This window comes from Rhinatrema bivittatum, chromosome 5 (genome assembly GCF_901001135.1).
Source record: "Rhinatrema bivittatum chromosome 5, aRhiBiv1.1, whole genome shotgun sequence".
In the NCBI taxonomy this organism is placed as follows: domain Eukaryota; kingdom Metazoa; phylum Chordata; class Amphibia; order Gymnophiona; family Rhinatrematidae; genus Rhinatrema; species Rhinatrema bivittatum.
The window spans coordinates 42,012,485-42,026,395 of record NC_042619.1 but is presented as its reverse complement, the minus strand read 5'-3'; the positions used below and the strand labels follow the sequence as shown (position 1 = coordinate 42,026,395).

The 13,911-nt window shown below is 47.8% G+C and overlaps 1 protein-coding gene across 2 annotated transcripts in view; it reads right to left on the bottom strand.

Moving 5' to 3' along the window:
* Positions 1-810: 810 nt before the first annotated feature.
* The window catches only part of CCDC81 (coiled-coil domain containing 81), a 377,879-nt gene continuing 364,778 nt past the window's right edge, over positions 811-13,911 (bottom strand). For both annotated transcript variants that reach the window (XM_029602264.1, XM_029602265.1), the window contains one exon: positions 811-3,056. In XM_029602264.1, the coding sequence (XP_029458124.1) occupies positions 2,918-3,056 (139 nt within the window). In that variant the 3' untranslated portion in view covers positions 811-2,917. The remainder of the gene's footprint in view (positions 3,057-13,911) is intronic.

The window sequence follows — 13,911 nt, the reverse complement described above, 5'->3', positions numbered from 1 at the left end:
CTCCTATAATATATAAGATAGTTTTTATTCAACAGTGCAAACAAAGTAAACATCTTCAGTCCTTATCAGAGTAAAATCAGTCCATTCTAGAGATTTTCAGTGAGGAGAAAGAATAAAGACAATTATAGGTACAGCACATCAGATTTGGCATAATAAGAATTTTTAAAAATATCAAACTATGTCCCCATCTCTTTCAGTGATCAATTTTCCAGAGATGATATCTAACATAGACAAAATGGACATGAGACAAATCTGTTACCATACTTGTGCATTTGGCTTTTGAAGTTTGTCTTTAACTTTATGGGCGCTTTTATTTATTTTACTTGGATGTATTAACCCATTAGTGTTCCCCAACCCTTTTACATATATATATAAATAAAATTAACAATAGGAACTTTTCCTGAACCTATATAGGAGTTGTGATACTTGTCTTAAAATATCTTCCTAGTTTCCATGACTAATAGTTCAATCCTTCTTTGTCCATCCTAATTTTTAATCTTGGATCATTATTGCCCCTTCTTCAAAATTATTATTTTTAGAGGGTTGTGGTGGCAGTTTCCTCCTGCTCCTTTGGGCTTTTATCTCAGTTGGAGGGCTCTGGAGCCAGGAGCCTTCATTTGCAACTATCTGTGGATTAAATTTAAATTAGTTATTGGAGCAACAGTCCTTGATCAGGAGCTGTGCATCATGGCTGTTTCTGGAATCCTGCAATAATGGGTGTGAAGTCTGGTCAATAGGTGTTGCCATTGTTCACTGACTATAACTCCCCCCCCCCCCCCCCCCAGGGCTGTGATCAATTGATCAAGGCCCTCTGCGAGGCAATGCATAGCACTGCCCCTGGGTTAGTTCCCTTTCTCATTTTGATGTCACACCAAAATAATTGTTGGTAAGAGACATGCTCTCTTTGTTTATCACCAGATCTGTTTCTTTTAATTATATTTTTGAGCATATAAACTCTGTTTAAATTTGAATGTGATAATTTTTATTTTGTAACTATTTTGTACATAATCCATGCAAATCAATATAAATTAAATCAAAATTTACCATAAAGTTATCCTGCAACATTTTATAAATAGAATTTCCTCCAAACTTGGAATTATGGTAGCATTTACTAAGGAAATACTGCAAGTCACCATGTTTTCAGGCACATTAAGCCTTTGCTTAGGGTATTACAAATCTGGGGGTAGCACACTAAGCCACTGCTACCTCCAATGAAGGCCATGGAGACTGACAGCCATTGCTGCTACCTCCCACTGCATCCTGCAGAGGTCACCACCTTTGCTTTTTTTTCCAATGCTGCCCATGGGGGCTGAAGATACTGCTGTCTTTTGATGTGACCTATGGAGGCCAAAGACTGAGTTTCCACCCCTGTTGTTTTCTGATATGGCCTTTAGGACCCAAGACTTGTGGCACCAACACTGACCTGCTTCCTCTGATGCACCCCTACACTGTTTCTGCTTCTGGCAGGGATTAGCTCTATCAGCAGGTACCTAGGAGCCAGAGCAGCACCAGCACCCACTATCTCTCCCAGATCTTCAGCTGCTGAGGCTTATGTCTGTGCAAATAACCAGGTCATATAAACGGGGGAAAATCCAGACACCATGTTCAAAGTGAAAATGTGCCCATAAGGTGTAGGTGGCCTCCCACATGCAGGTACGGGGGTGGCGTTTGGATACAGGGGAGACTTGCCTGTTTCTTAGGATGTCTCTAAGGATTGAAAAAGTGTAAGCAGCCCTCATTCTATCCAGAGGTTGTAATCAAATCCAGGTCATATTCTGTACTGTGCACACACATGGTTAGTCCTTTTATATTCAGGTCATAATCCATGCCTTAGGCATACAGCGTGAGCTGTACTATTCCCACCTCCCCATATGTGTTTTCAGGGAAGATGGGCCTCTCAGGAAGGAAATGGAGGCACTTCAGGAAGACTTGGATTTTCATGTAGGCCATCTTAAGGAATGAGAGTTTCACAAACCTGGCAATATGGGTGGGGCTGGGGAGGTTCTTGGAATACTGTAAATGATAAAATGGCAGTTATGTGATAACCACTGTACTGTCCTCATTTACATTTTCCAACAAATGCATGTGAAATCCATTTCTGACCAGCTTGAAATTAATTCTGAGAACAGGATAGTTGATTTTTCAGTTTTGAACTAGTTTCAAATATGTTGCAAATAGATTTAATAAAGAAAATTACTTGGGGATTATACTGTTTTTAAGGTCAATATGTTTTCTATGCAAGCAGATGTTACCTAAGATAATGTGCTTGTATCTTTGAGTATCAACCATCTTGATTTTTTTTTTTTCTTTAACAATTTTCTTTCTCTAAAATGATTAGACTTTGATCAAATAATCTCTTAACTCTGCATGGTCTAAAGACCACCATTAGTTGAGTTTTGATTTTTCTTCAGTAAGCCCATATCCATGGATAAACATGCAGTTAATTTAAGACAGTTTGTCGTAATAGAAGCATTCTGTTGATACTCAAAGGTAAGTTTTTAATAAATGATTCAAACAGAAAAGAAACAGCAACGTGTATGTCACAAACTGATAATTACTCTATTCATGTACACAAAAATTTCCAGAAAAATATCTAGATTTTTTTGGAACTGCTTTTACATTTTTCCAATGTGGTTGTAATCCCTATAAAGGAATGATTTAACATTCGGTGTTTTCATTCTTATTACCAAAATGTTTGATACTAAAGCAATGAAAACGTATATGGAGCTTTATAACTTTTTAAAATCCATCATAATCCTCATACCTAATTTTTGTATGTACATATGCTCACATAACTATATATCAAAACAGCTGTATAGCAATATACATTATTTTAAAATGTTTCACCAATATGAGATCATTATCATAGTCACAGAGGGAAAACCTTTCTATAAAACTGAGTGAGTCACAAATAGATTTAAATTATTAAACGTGAACCAGGTAAATATTTTGAGTGGCACCACAAATTGCTTTCCCCACAGTTGGTTGTACGTCTTTTACATTGACGGCAGCGCTGATATGTTTCAAATTGATCAATCAGAAGTTTGCTGTCAGCCCTAAGGGAAAAAAAAACAGAGCATTTTCTTCAGTATTAGAGATAGGTAACTATGTAATAATTCTTCATCATGTCTTATAATACACCAACTAAAAATTGATGTTGCAAGAGCAATCTGCCCTTTTCATTTTTATTTTGGTTACATTTGATCTTGTTTGTTTTGTATATCTGGCCCCATGTCTTCTGGTCCCCAGCTTCCTGATAACTCAGATCATCCTGTAGGAGGAATAGAACAGATTGCTGATTTTGGTATTCTGCTAACATCTAACGTGATATTTAGATTCCACTGGTTTTCCTTTATTTTTCCTTAACAATTGTGTATGTATCTTTGTGATTCTCCTAGGAAAAGCAGGATGGTAGTTCTTCTAGGACAAATGCTTGTCCTAGGAGAAACAGGTTTACTAATATGACTCACAGGCTTCTGTGATGACCTCAGCCTGCCAGTAGTATGTGTAACAAACTAAGATAAACATCTTTAAAACACTAAAGGTTTATTCCCTGTACGTACCTGGATCAGTCCAGACAGTGGGTTATATCCCCCGACCAGCAGATGGAGTCAGAACAGAGTTTGAGAGCGTCAGCATATAGAGTAGTGCACCCTCTGCTGGAGCTCAGTATTCTTCTGACTCCAGCAGATGTGAGTGGGGGATCCACTAGCTCCCCCCGATTGACAGGGTTTCCTCATTTTTGGTTATTTCTTTCTTTTTCTCCACAGTATTTCCCTGTCTTATGTTTCTCTTCATTTTGGATCCTTAAAATTAAAAAAAAAAAAAAAAAGAGTTTTCAATTTTTGAGGAGGCGTGTGTCTGTGGCTCTGCCTTCTCTATTCTGTACTCCTTTTCTCTTCCGTTGGGGTAAGTGGAAGTTTTTTGAGTTTCTTTCTCCACAGGTTTGCTTCTTTTTGGTTGTGCCCCGTGGATACCGGTGGTTCCGGCCGCTCCACGCGTCGTTTGTGGATCCCGCGGTTCGCAAGCTCCGCCCGCGGGTTTGTGCTCAACTGAAACGGGGGTTTTCCCCCGCAGTTCCTGGACCCCTTCGGCGGGTTGTTAGGGCCATTCCAGGCCCCCCCGCGGCACTAGCTCGTTTTTGGCCCCCCACCCGAGGCTTTTTTCCCGGTGCTGACATGCTGCGGTCCTCGAGGTGTGAGGCCTGCGGCGAACCGGGGAATCAATTTCTGAGGGAGGGGCTTTGTGAGCGGTGCTTCCCCGACGGGGAAGGCACCCTGCAGTCCTACGGTGCAATTTCGGACCTGCCTCCTCCTCGGCGCGGGCGGCGCGGGCCGGCCACGACGCCGCCTTTGGCGGGAACGGCGGCCATTTTAGGGGGACAGCGTGAGACGGACTCGCTCCCAGATGCAGACAGGATTGCTTGCACTGGCTCTCAACAGGCTTTGCCCCCGGCGGGGGGTTTGCCCGACCGGGGCTCCCAGGACGGTCCCCCCCAGGGATTCCAATCAGCTCTCCGTTTTTCTCACCTGACTTTATTCTGGCAATGCACATGGCTTATTTGCAGGGTATGGGAGCGCAGGCGCCGAATCCCCTGGGGGCCCCTCCCCCCAAGGTTCCTAAACTTGCTGTTGGTCTCACCGCCTCGCCCGTTACGCCTGGATCCCTGCCGGGTCCCTCTCCCGTGCCACCCTGGCGTACCACGGGGGCGGCTTCGCCGGTGAGAGATGACTCCCCGGAACCCCCGGAGGCGCATCCTGATGGACATACGGAGGGGGAAGACCCTCGAGCCCTACGGATTTTTCAAAAAGAAGAGCTGGATGAACTCATCCACCACATTATTCAGGAGCTGGTCCTCGACCCACCTCCAGACCCGCCGATCCCTGTGGCTCCTGCCGTCGCCACCTCTTCTCGCAAAGGGGATCCAGTACTTGCTGCCCTCCGTCCTAGGGCAAGGGCTTTCCCTATCCATGAGTCCTTCCTACAGCTTCTCACCAGGGAGTGGGACACTCCTGAGGCGTTCTTGAAAGTCACACGCGCCATGGAAAAGCTATACCCGCTCCCTGAGGATTTTTTGGATCTTATCAAGGTGCCCAAGGTGGATTCAGCGGTGTCGGCAGTGACCAAGAGGACGACCATCCCGGTCACGGGTGGAACGGCCCTGCGGGATACGCAGGACCGTAAACTAGAAACCTTCCTCAAGAGGGTCTTCGAAGTCTCCGCCCTAGGTATGCGGGCCGTGATGTGCAGTTCGCTCGCGCAAAGGGCCAGCTTACTCTGGGTACAGCAGCTTCTCACCTCTCAGGAGTTGCCCCCCGAAGAGGCCGCCCAGGCGGACCGTCTGGAATCTGCCATAGCATACGGGGCGGACGCCTTGTATGATCTCTTTCGCGTAATGGCGCGGTCCATGGTTTCGGTTGTAGCAGCCCGACGGCTCTAGTGGCTTCGCAACTGGGCAGCGGATGCTTCCTCCAAGTCGAGCCTTGGCTCCCTCCCCTTTCGGGGGAAGTTTTTATTTGGAGAGGACCTGGATCAGATCATCAAGTCACTGGGGGAAAATTCGGTGCATCGGCTGCCGGAGGATAGACAGCGTTCCTTCAGGTCATTTTCTTCCGGTAGAACCAGGCCAGGGCACAGCGACGTTATAGGTCTTACCGGCAGTCCAGCTCCCGGACACAGCCGACAAGATCCCAGCCTTGGTCTCGTTCCTTTCGTGGGTGGAGGCCCGTGAGAGAGGGTCCAGGGCAGGGAAATCCGCCCACAAAGTCCTCCCAATGATGCCAAAGGAGCCCACTTCTCACCTCCCCGGATCAGAGGCCGCCTCATGGACTTCTACGAGGAGTGGGCAGTTATCTCCACGGACCAGTGGGTGCTGGACACCATAAGAGACTGTTATGCCTTGGAGTTTGTCCGCCCCCCGAGGGACCGGTTCATCTTCTCCCCCTGCGGTTCGGATCTCAAGAGGATAGCGGTTCAACAAACACTAGACCAACTGCAGAAAATAGGGGCCATCGTTCCCGTCCCCTTCGAGGTGGGCTTGGGCCACTATTCCATTTACTTCATCGTTCCCAAAAAGGACGGTTCCTTTCGGCCCATCCTGGACTTGAAGGAGGTAAACAAGGCCCTCAGGGTCAGCCGGTTCCGCATGGAGACTCTTCAATCAGTGATTGCCGCAGTGCACAAGGGAGAATTCCTCGCTTCACTGGATCTCTCGGAAGCATACTTGCACATTCCCATCCTGCCGGCTCACCGGCGGTATCTTCGCTTCAAGATTCTTGGTCAACACTTTCAGTTCAAGGCGCTTCCCTTCGGTTTGGCTACCGCACCTCGGACCTTCACAAAGATCATGGTAGTGGTGGCGGCAGCCCTTCGCAAGGAGGGTATCCTAGTACATCCGTACCTAGACGACTGGCTGATTCGAGCGAAGTCCTTCTCACATGGTTAGACCTCAGTGGCCAGAGTAGTACAATTCCTACGCTCCCTGGGCTGGGTGGTGAACCTTCCAAAGAGTTCCCTTGTGCCCTCGCAACACCTGGATTTCTTAGGAGCGAGCTTCGATACCCGGCGGGGTATGGTGTTCCCGCGCCAGGACAAGGCGCAAGCCCTGAGGGAGCACATGTCTCGGTTTTCGGCTTTGGAAGAACCAACCGCCTGGAATTATCTGCAGCTCCTGGGAGTAATGGCCTCCACCATCGACATGGTACCCTGGGCGTTTGCACACCAGCATCCACTGCAGGCGTCCCTGCTATCCCGTTGGAAACCAGTCTCCCAGGAGTATCAGGTGATCCTGCCGCTTCCACCATTAGCCAGGAAAAGCCTGGATTGGTGGCTTGTCCCCTCGCATCTGGCTCGGGGGGTCTCGCTCAAGGTTCCCAATTGGGTGGTGGTGACCACCGATGCCAACCTCGTGGGATGGGGCGCCGTCTGCGAAAGAAGCGCCACGCAGGGGACTTGGACGCCAGAGGAGGCAAAGTGGCCGATCAATCGCCTGGAAACGAGAGCCGTGCATTTTGCTCTCCAGCGTTTTCTTCCCCTGGTGTGACACAGAGAGGTGAGGATCCTCTCGGACAACGCCACCACCGTGGCCTACATCAGTCGTCAAGGGGGGACAAGAAGCAAGCATGTCTCCCTCGAGTCAACTCCCCTGATGGAGTGGGCGGAGAGCAATCTCGTCCGGATAGCGGCCTCTCACATCGCCGGGGTGGACAACGTTCAGGCGGACTTCCTGAGTCGTCAACAGCTAGACCCCGGCGAGTGGGCTCTCTCCGACGAGGCAATGCATCTCATCGTCCGTCGTTGGGGGACTCCACGCCTTGATCTAATGGCGACCTTTCTCAACGCCAAGGCTCCACGCTTCTTCAGCCGCAGAAGAGAGCGCGGCGCAGAGGGGGTGGATGCCCTCGCCCTTCCGTGACCGTCGGATCAACTGCTCTATGTGTTTCCTCCTTGGCCTCTGGTCGGCAAGGTTCTCCGCAGGTTGGAACATCATCGAGGGACTGTAATTCTCGTCGCCCCGGAATGGCCCCGTCGGCCATGGTTCGCAGATCTACTTCAGATGTCGGTGGACGGCCCACTTCGCCTGTCCCATCTTCCTCATCTTCTGCATCAGGGGCCGGTATTTTTCGAGCAGGCAGAACTCTTCTGACTTGCGGCCTGGCTTTTGAACGGCGCCGTCTCTGCCACAGAGGCTACCCGGAGACAGTGATCTCAACGATGCTTCGTTCCCGCAAGCCTTCGACCTCCGTCGCTTACGTTCGAGTTTGGAAGGTCTTCGAAGCCTGGTGCTCTGACCGCGGGGTCCAAACCATGGAGGCGACTGTCCCGCTGATCCTTCATTTCCTACAGGATGGTCTGGATAAGGGTCTTGCCTATAATTCGCTCCGGGTTCAGGTGGCGGCCTTGAATGTCTTGGTACAGAAGGACTGCTCTCTACCCCTTCAGCCGAATATCGCACGTTTTCTGAAGGGTGCCAAACACCTACGGCCACCGGTCAGGGATCCTTTCCCTTCTTGGAGCCTCAACTTGGTGCTGCGAACGATGTCGGGCCCTCCTTTTGAACCCCTGAGGGGGTCCTCCCTCAAGGACCTGACCCTCAAGACGGTTTTCCTGGTAGCCATCTCTTCTGCTCGCCGGATCTCAGAGCTCCAAGCCTTGTCCTGCCGGTTCCCTTATCTGCGTTTCTCCGACTCCGGGGTTTCCCTTCGTACGGTGCCATCCTTCCTACCGAAGGTGGTCTCGGCCTTCCACGTCAATCAAACGGTGGAGCTTCCAGCGTTCGCTCCAGAGGAACCCCGGTCTCTCCGGCTCCTGGACGTCAAGCGTGTGCTGCTCCGTTACCTGGAGGTTACCAATGACTTCCGGGTATCCGATCATTTGTTTGTCCTCTGGTCAGGACCTAGGAGAGGTTCTCAAGCATCCAAGGCGACTATTGCGCGCTAGATAAAGGACGCCATCTCATCGGCTTACATTGCGGCGGGGCGGGTGCCACCTCGCAGCGTGTCGGCTCATTCCACGCGATCCCAAGCGGCGTCCTGGGCGGAATCTCACTCAGTTTCCTCCCAGGAAATCTGCCATGCGGCGACGTGGAAAGTCGTTGCACACTTTTTCCAGACATTACAGACTACACCTGGCGTCTCAGTACACGGGTTCTTTTGGCGATCAAGTTCTCCGAGCAGGTCTCTCAGGACCCCACCCGGTTTAGGGAAGCTTGGGTACATTCCACTGTCTGGACTGATCCAGGTACATACAGGGAAAAGAAAATTATTCCTTACCTGCTAATTTTCGTTCCTGTAGTACCATGGATCAGTCCAGACGCCCGCCACTAGGGGTTTCATTAGGTCCTGCTCGGATTCTTCCAGGTAACTTTCATTCTGTTTGTCTCTGATTATTGTTACTGTTCACAGCTCCTCACAAGTTGACTGTTGGTGGTCCCGTTGACCGTTTGTTTACTTATATCTTTCTCTGTTCCTTTTTGGGGACGGATCTGGATCCAAAATGTTGTGTTTTGCTTTTGGGCTTTGCTATGCGTAATACTGAGCTCCAGCAGAGGGTGCACTACTCTATATGCTGACGCTCTCAAACTCTGTTCTGACTCCATCTGCTGGACGGGGGATATAACCCACTGTCTGGACTGATCCATGGTACTACAGGAATGAAAATTAGCAGGTAAGGAATAATTTTCTTTTACCTTATCCAGAGCATCTACTAGTGCACACAAGCAGTTATTTTGAAAATGAAAACAGGAGAATAATATACTTGGCAAAACAAGGATGGTCCTGGAGTGCTCTGGTTGGACTCAGGGAAATGAAATTATCAAGTAAGAGCTAATTTCTCTTTATCCAGTCAGACCAGTCCAGGTGCTTGGGATGTTCCCAAACACTACTGGGTGAGACACTGCCAAGCCCACTCTTAAGACTTCCGAACCAAAAGAAGCCTCTTTTCTGACTCAAAGGGCAAGACAATAGTGCTTTGAATAAGTATACAAGGAAGACCATGTCACTATTCTGCAAATCTCCAACGTTGACACCAGGCAAAGTTTTACCCATGAGAAGGCCTGCACCCTGGTAGAACTGGCAATCCCTTGAATATGTAAGCTTCCCCTATCACTTCCTTATTCCAACAAGCTATTGATGCCTTTGAAGCTGGTCCAACCTTTCAGGAACCATTAAACTGAACAAATGATACTTCGCACTTGTTTATGTTCCGTTTTTTGTTCCCACCCCCTTGTTATATGTAAACCGGCATGATGTGGTTTCTAATCACGAATGCCGGTATAGAAAAACTCTAAATAAATATAAATAAATAAATACTCCAAGGTTATGAAACTATTAGTGACCTTTAATTCTAGCAGAAGAAATTTCCTAACATCTAAATGGTGAAACTGAGCATATTCTTCTCCACCTGAGTCTCTTTGAAAGGAGGGAAGAGATACCATCTGGTTAATATGAAAAAATGCAAAACCATCTTAGGAAAGACTAAAGGAACCATGGAAATCTACACCGCCTTGCCTGAAGAACCCAAAAAGGGATCTCTACATAATACAGCCTCCAAGAGTCATCATAAAACACCTCCTTAAGAACAAGCAGTTTAAGTGATGTTGCTCTTAGAGGCTAAAATGGATGACCAACCAAGTATGGCACCACCAAATGCCAATTCTAGGAAGGTACTAATTCTCTTACAAAAGGCCAAACATGCTTCACTTCCTGAAGGAAATGAAATGCATCCAGATGAGATACCTATCAACTAGTCTCTGTAATAGGCAATAGCTGCTAACTGCACCTTAGGGAGTTAAGGGCCAATCCTTATCTAAACTCCCCTGCAGTAATTCTATGATAACCAGCACTGAAGTTCCTCTAACCGAGATCTTTCTATTTGAGCACCAGTCCTCAAACAACTTCCAGACTCTCACATATGCCAAGGATGTGAAAACTTCTTGGACAACAAACAGGATATTTACAACCTTCTGAGAATATCCCTTCTCTGACAAATAAGCCCTCTCAAGAGCCAAGCTGAAAGACAAAACCAAGACACCTCCTCGTGGACCAATGGACCCCGAACATTAGGCCCCTGTTCTGAGGTAATAATAGCGTATCCCCGCCAGCATTCTCACTAGATCTGCATACTAAGGATGCCTTTGCCAATTGGAAGCTATCAATATCACTAGCCCCTGATACCTGGAAATCATCTGCAAGACTCTACCCACCAAAGACCACAAAGGAAGTCTTATTTCTTCACGGAGAGGGTGGTGGATGCCTGGAATACCCTTCCGAAGGAAGTGGTGAAGACCAGAACTGTGAAGGACTTCAAAGGGGCGTGGGATAAACACTGTGGATCCATAAAATCAAGAGGCTGTCAATAAAGAGTGGGTGGCTCGCCAGAATGACGGCTACTGCCTGGAGATAATACCCTTATTCAATAAACATACACATGGTTACTGTGACTCCAACATCGCTCTAAGCTACAACAGCAAGAGGAAATGTGGAAAAAAGGATTCGCACTCACAAAGTGGGGAGTAGCTGGCTTGTTACGGCGGTTACTACCCCAAACCAAATAAGCCTGATACTTCACTTTCAATGCATATCCAGCATAGCTCTCTGCTTCAACGGCAGGGGAGAAGAAAAACTGATACTTCACGCATATCCAGCATAGCTCTCTGCTTCAACGGCAGGGGAGAAGAAAAAAGGATTCGCACTCACAAAGCGGGGAGTAGCTGGCTTGTTACGGCGGTTACTACCCCAAACCAAATAAGCCTGATACTTCACTTTCAATGCATATCCTGCTTCAACGGCAGGGGAGAAGAAAAACTGATACTTCACGCATATCCAGCATAGCTCTCTGCTTCAACGGCAGGGGAGAAGAAAAACTGATACTACACGCATATCCAGCATAGCTCCCTGCTTCAACAGCAGGGGAGAAGAAAAACAACCAATAAGGGCTGAATAACACAGTCTGGGTAAAACAAATAAGCATGGGTGTAGCTTGCTTATTGCGGCGGTTACTTCCCCTACTACCCGTAACTAATCAAGCTTGATATTTCACTTGGTTGCAGCTCCATCACTGTTCTCTACATTAATGGTGGGGGTGGAAGGGAAATAGAACCAAAGAGCTAAGAGAAACAGATAAGTATGAGAGAAAAAATGTGTGAAGCTTGCTGGGCAGACTGGATGGGCCGTTTGGTCTTCTTCTGCTGTCATTTCTATGTTTCTATGTCTTGAATCAGGAAATCCATCAAACTGAGTCTCTTACCCTTCTTCAGCTGAAAAATCTTCAGTCCTATGCATTTTTGACCGCCAACACATCCCCATGGTTCTCCTCATTTGGACACAATCTAATGGAATGCTTCCTGAGGCAAATTCTATCCTCAGAGATCCAACCTGTTACAATTGAGGAATTCTGCTTGGACATTTTCTACTCCCGATATAAAAGCCCTATTATATGCTTATCTGTCCAGACTAACTGCAAATCTACCTCTTCTGCCAAATGCCCAACACCACTGGCAATCACATGCGCCACCACTGTAGCATTGCCTAACAAGATCCTGACCATCTTACTGTGAAAAATGGAGATAAATTAAAAGTAGTGCTTCCCTATCGCTCTGGTTTCCAACTGATTGATGGACCACTTGGTGGCTTCTGGATTCCAAGTTCCTTGAGCCACTATACAGTGAGCATCCCAGTCTCAGAGACTGGCATAGTTGTAAGGATCACCATTATCCAAATAGTAGGTTCAAGATCTGTTATTGTTTGTAAGGTTTTGGGTGGACCCTTGGACACTGTGGCTGCTGACCACGCCCACGGAGGGAAGTCCCGTGAGGGGCCACAGGTCAGGCTCAGCTTTAGGACACACAACACAGATAGATCATTTATTAACAGTATTGAGGAGCCACCAGAGGTGGCAGTAGTGAGCAGAGATGAAGCACGGCTGGGCTTGTAGTCCCTCGGGGCTCTGGAACAGCGATCCCACAATGGCTGTGCTGTAGTGGAGAGAAACTGAGATAGTGAGTACAATGAAGTATATGCAGGGTTCTGGAATAGAGCCTCGTAGGTTGAGTAGTCACACAGCGGTTTCTGTCAGTAGTAATCACAGGAGCTGGAGTAGAGGCAGGCCCTCAAGGAGCGAGTACCTGGTTCCAGGGAACAGCTCTGAGAGAGAGGTAGATAGTAACTCACTGATGGTGTAGGTAGCGGTATCTTCCAGGCAGAAGTGAAGTCCAGGCAGCGAGTCCGAGAATATGGGCCCTCGAGGAGCGAGTACCGGTTCCAGACAGCGACCTGAAAGAGAAAAGCGAGGCCCCCGAGGAGCAGGTACCCCAAATAGAGTAAGTCCAATAATGGAGAGGCAGAGTAGCTAGGTATGGAGAGTGAATCCCATCCATAAAGAGTTCACCAGTATGAATACCTGCTGCTAACTCGATTAGCTAGCAGTAGTGTAGGCTTTTTGTATCTGGGATGTGTGACGTCATCACAAGGGGACGCCCCTGAGGTTCGCGCCAAAGAAAGTATTTGAAGCAGGGCCGCGCGTGCCCCCTAAGGCAGCTGGACAGCATGGCGGGAGGCAGCGCCCAAGCCGGACCGGGGATGCCGGAGAGGATGGCAGGCAGACGCCGCAGCTGCCAAACGTCCGTCAATCGCAGGAGGAGTCGCCAGAGAGGTAAGGAGGGCGGAGTGGAGACGTCGGGCAGCGACAGTTGTAACAACAAGATCCACTCCCACTGTCAGGTTCTTATGTACTAGCTAAAAAGTAAAACTCTGGCTCATGTCATCAGAGGGAGTCTCATGAAATACACCTGAGACTGAGGAGACCACTTTGAGAACAAATCCCTTCAAGGATTTCATGTGTACCCTTGCCCCAGGCACTTAATCCAAGGCAGCCTGCCTTGGAACCCAATAACTGAAGATAAATCCACACCGTGAATCTCTGAATTTTCAACAAAATTGCACTTGGTTCTGCAACTTCTGGATCTTTGTCTATGAACTGAACCCAGCCTTCCCTGGTGTTGAACCAAACCTTCAGGGATCCAAATATTAATATACCAAAATACATTCTCTGTGCAGGGCCGCCCCCACAACCATCACTTTTGGAAAAATATCTTGGCGCTGTGGCCAATACAAAAGGGAAAGCCTGACATGGTTATCACTCCTCCTTGCTGTCACCCCAAACATCACTGCAAGATGAAGATATTTCTAATGCCTCTTTTAAAATCGGAATATGCAAAAATGCCTCCATCAGATCTAATGACTTAAAAATTCTCCTTGTCTAGCTGCTACTATAACAAACTTCAGAGGCTCCAGCATGAAGTGGAACACTTTCAGAGCCTTGTTGAACTGCTTCAGGTCAAGAGTAGCGCAAAAGGTTACCTCCCTTTTTTGGTACTACAAAGTAAATTGAGTATCAACTCTGACCCCATTAAGA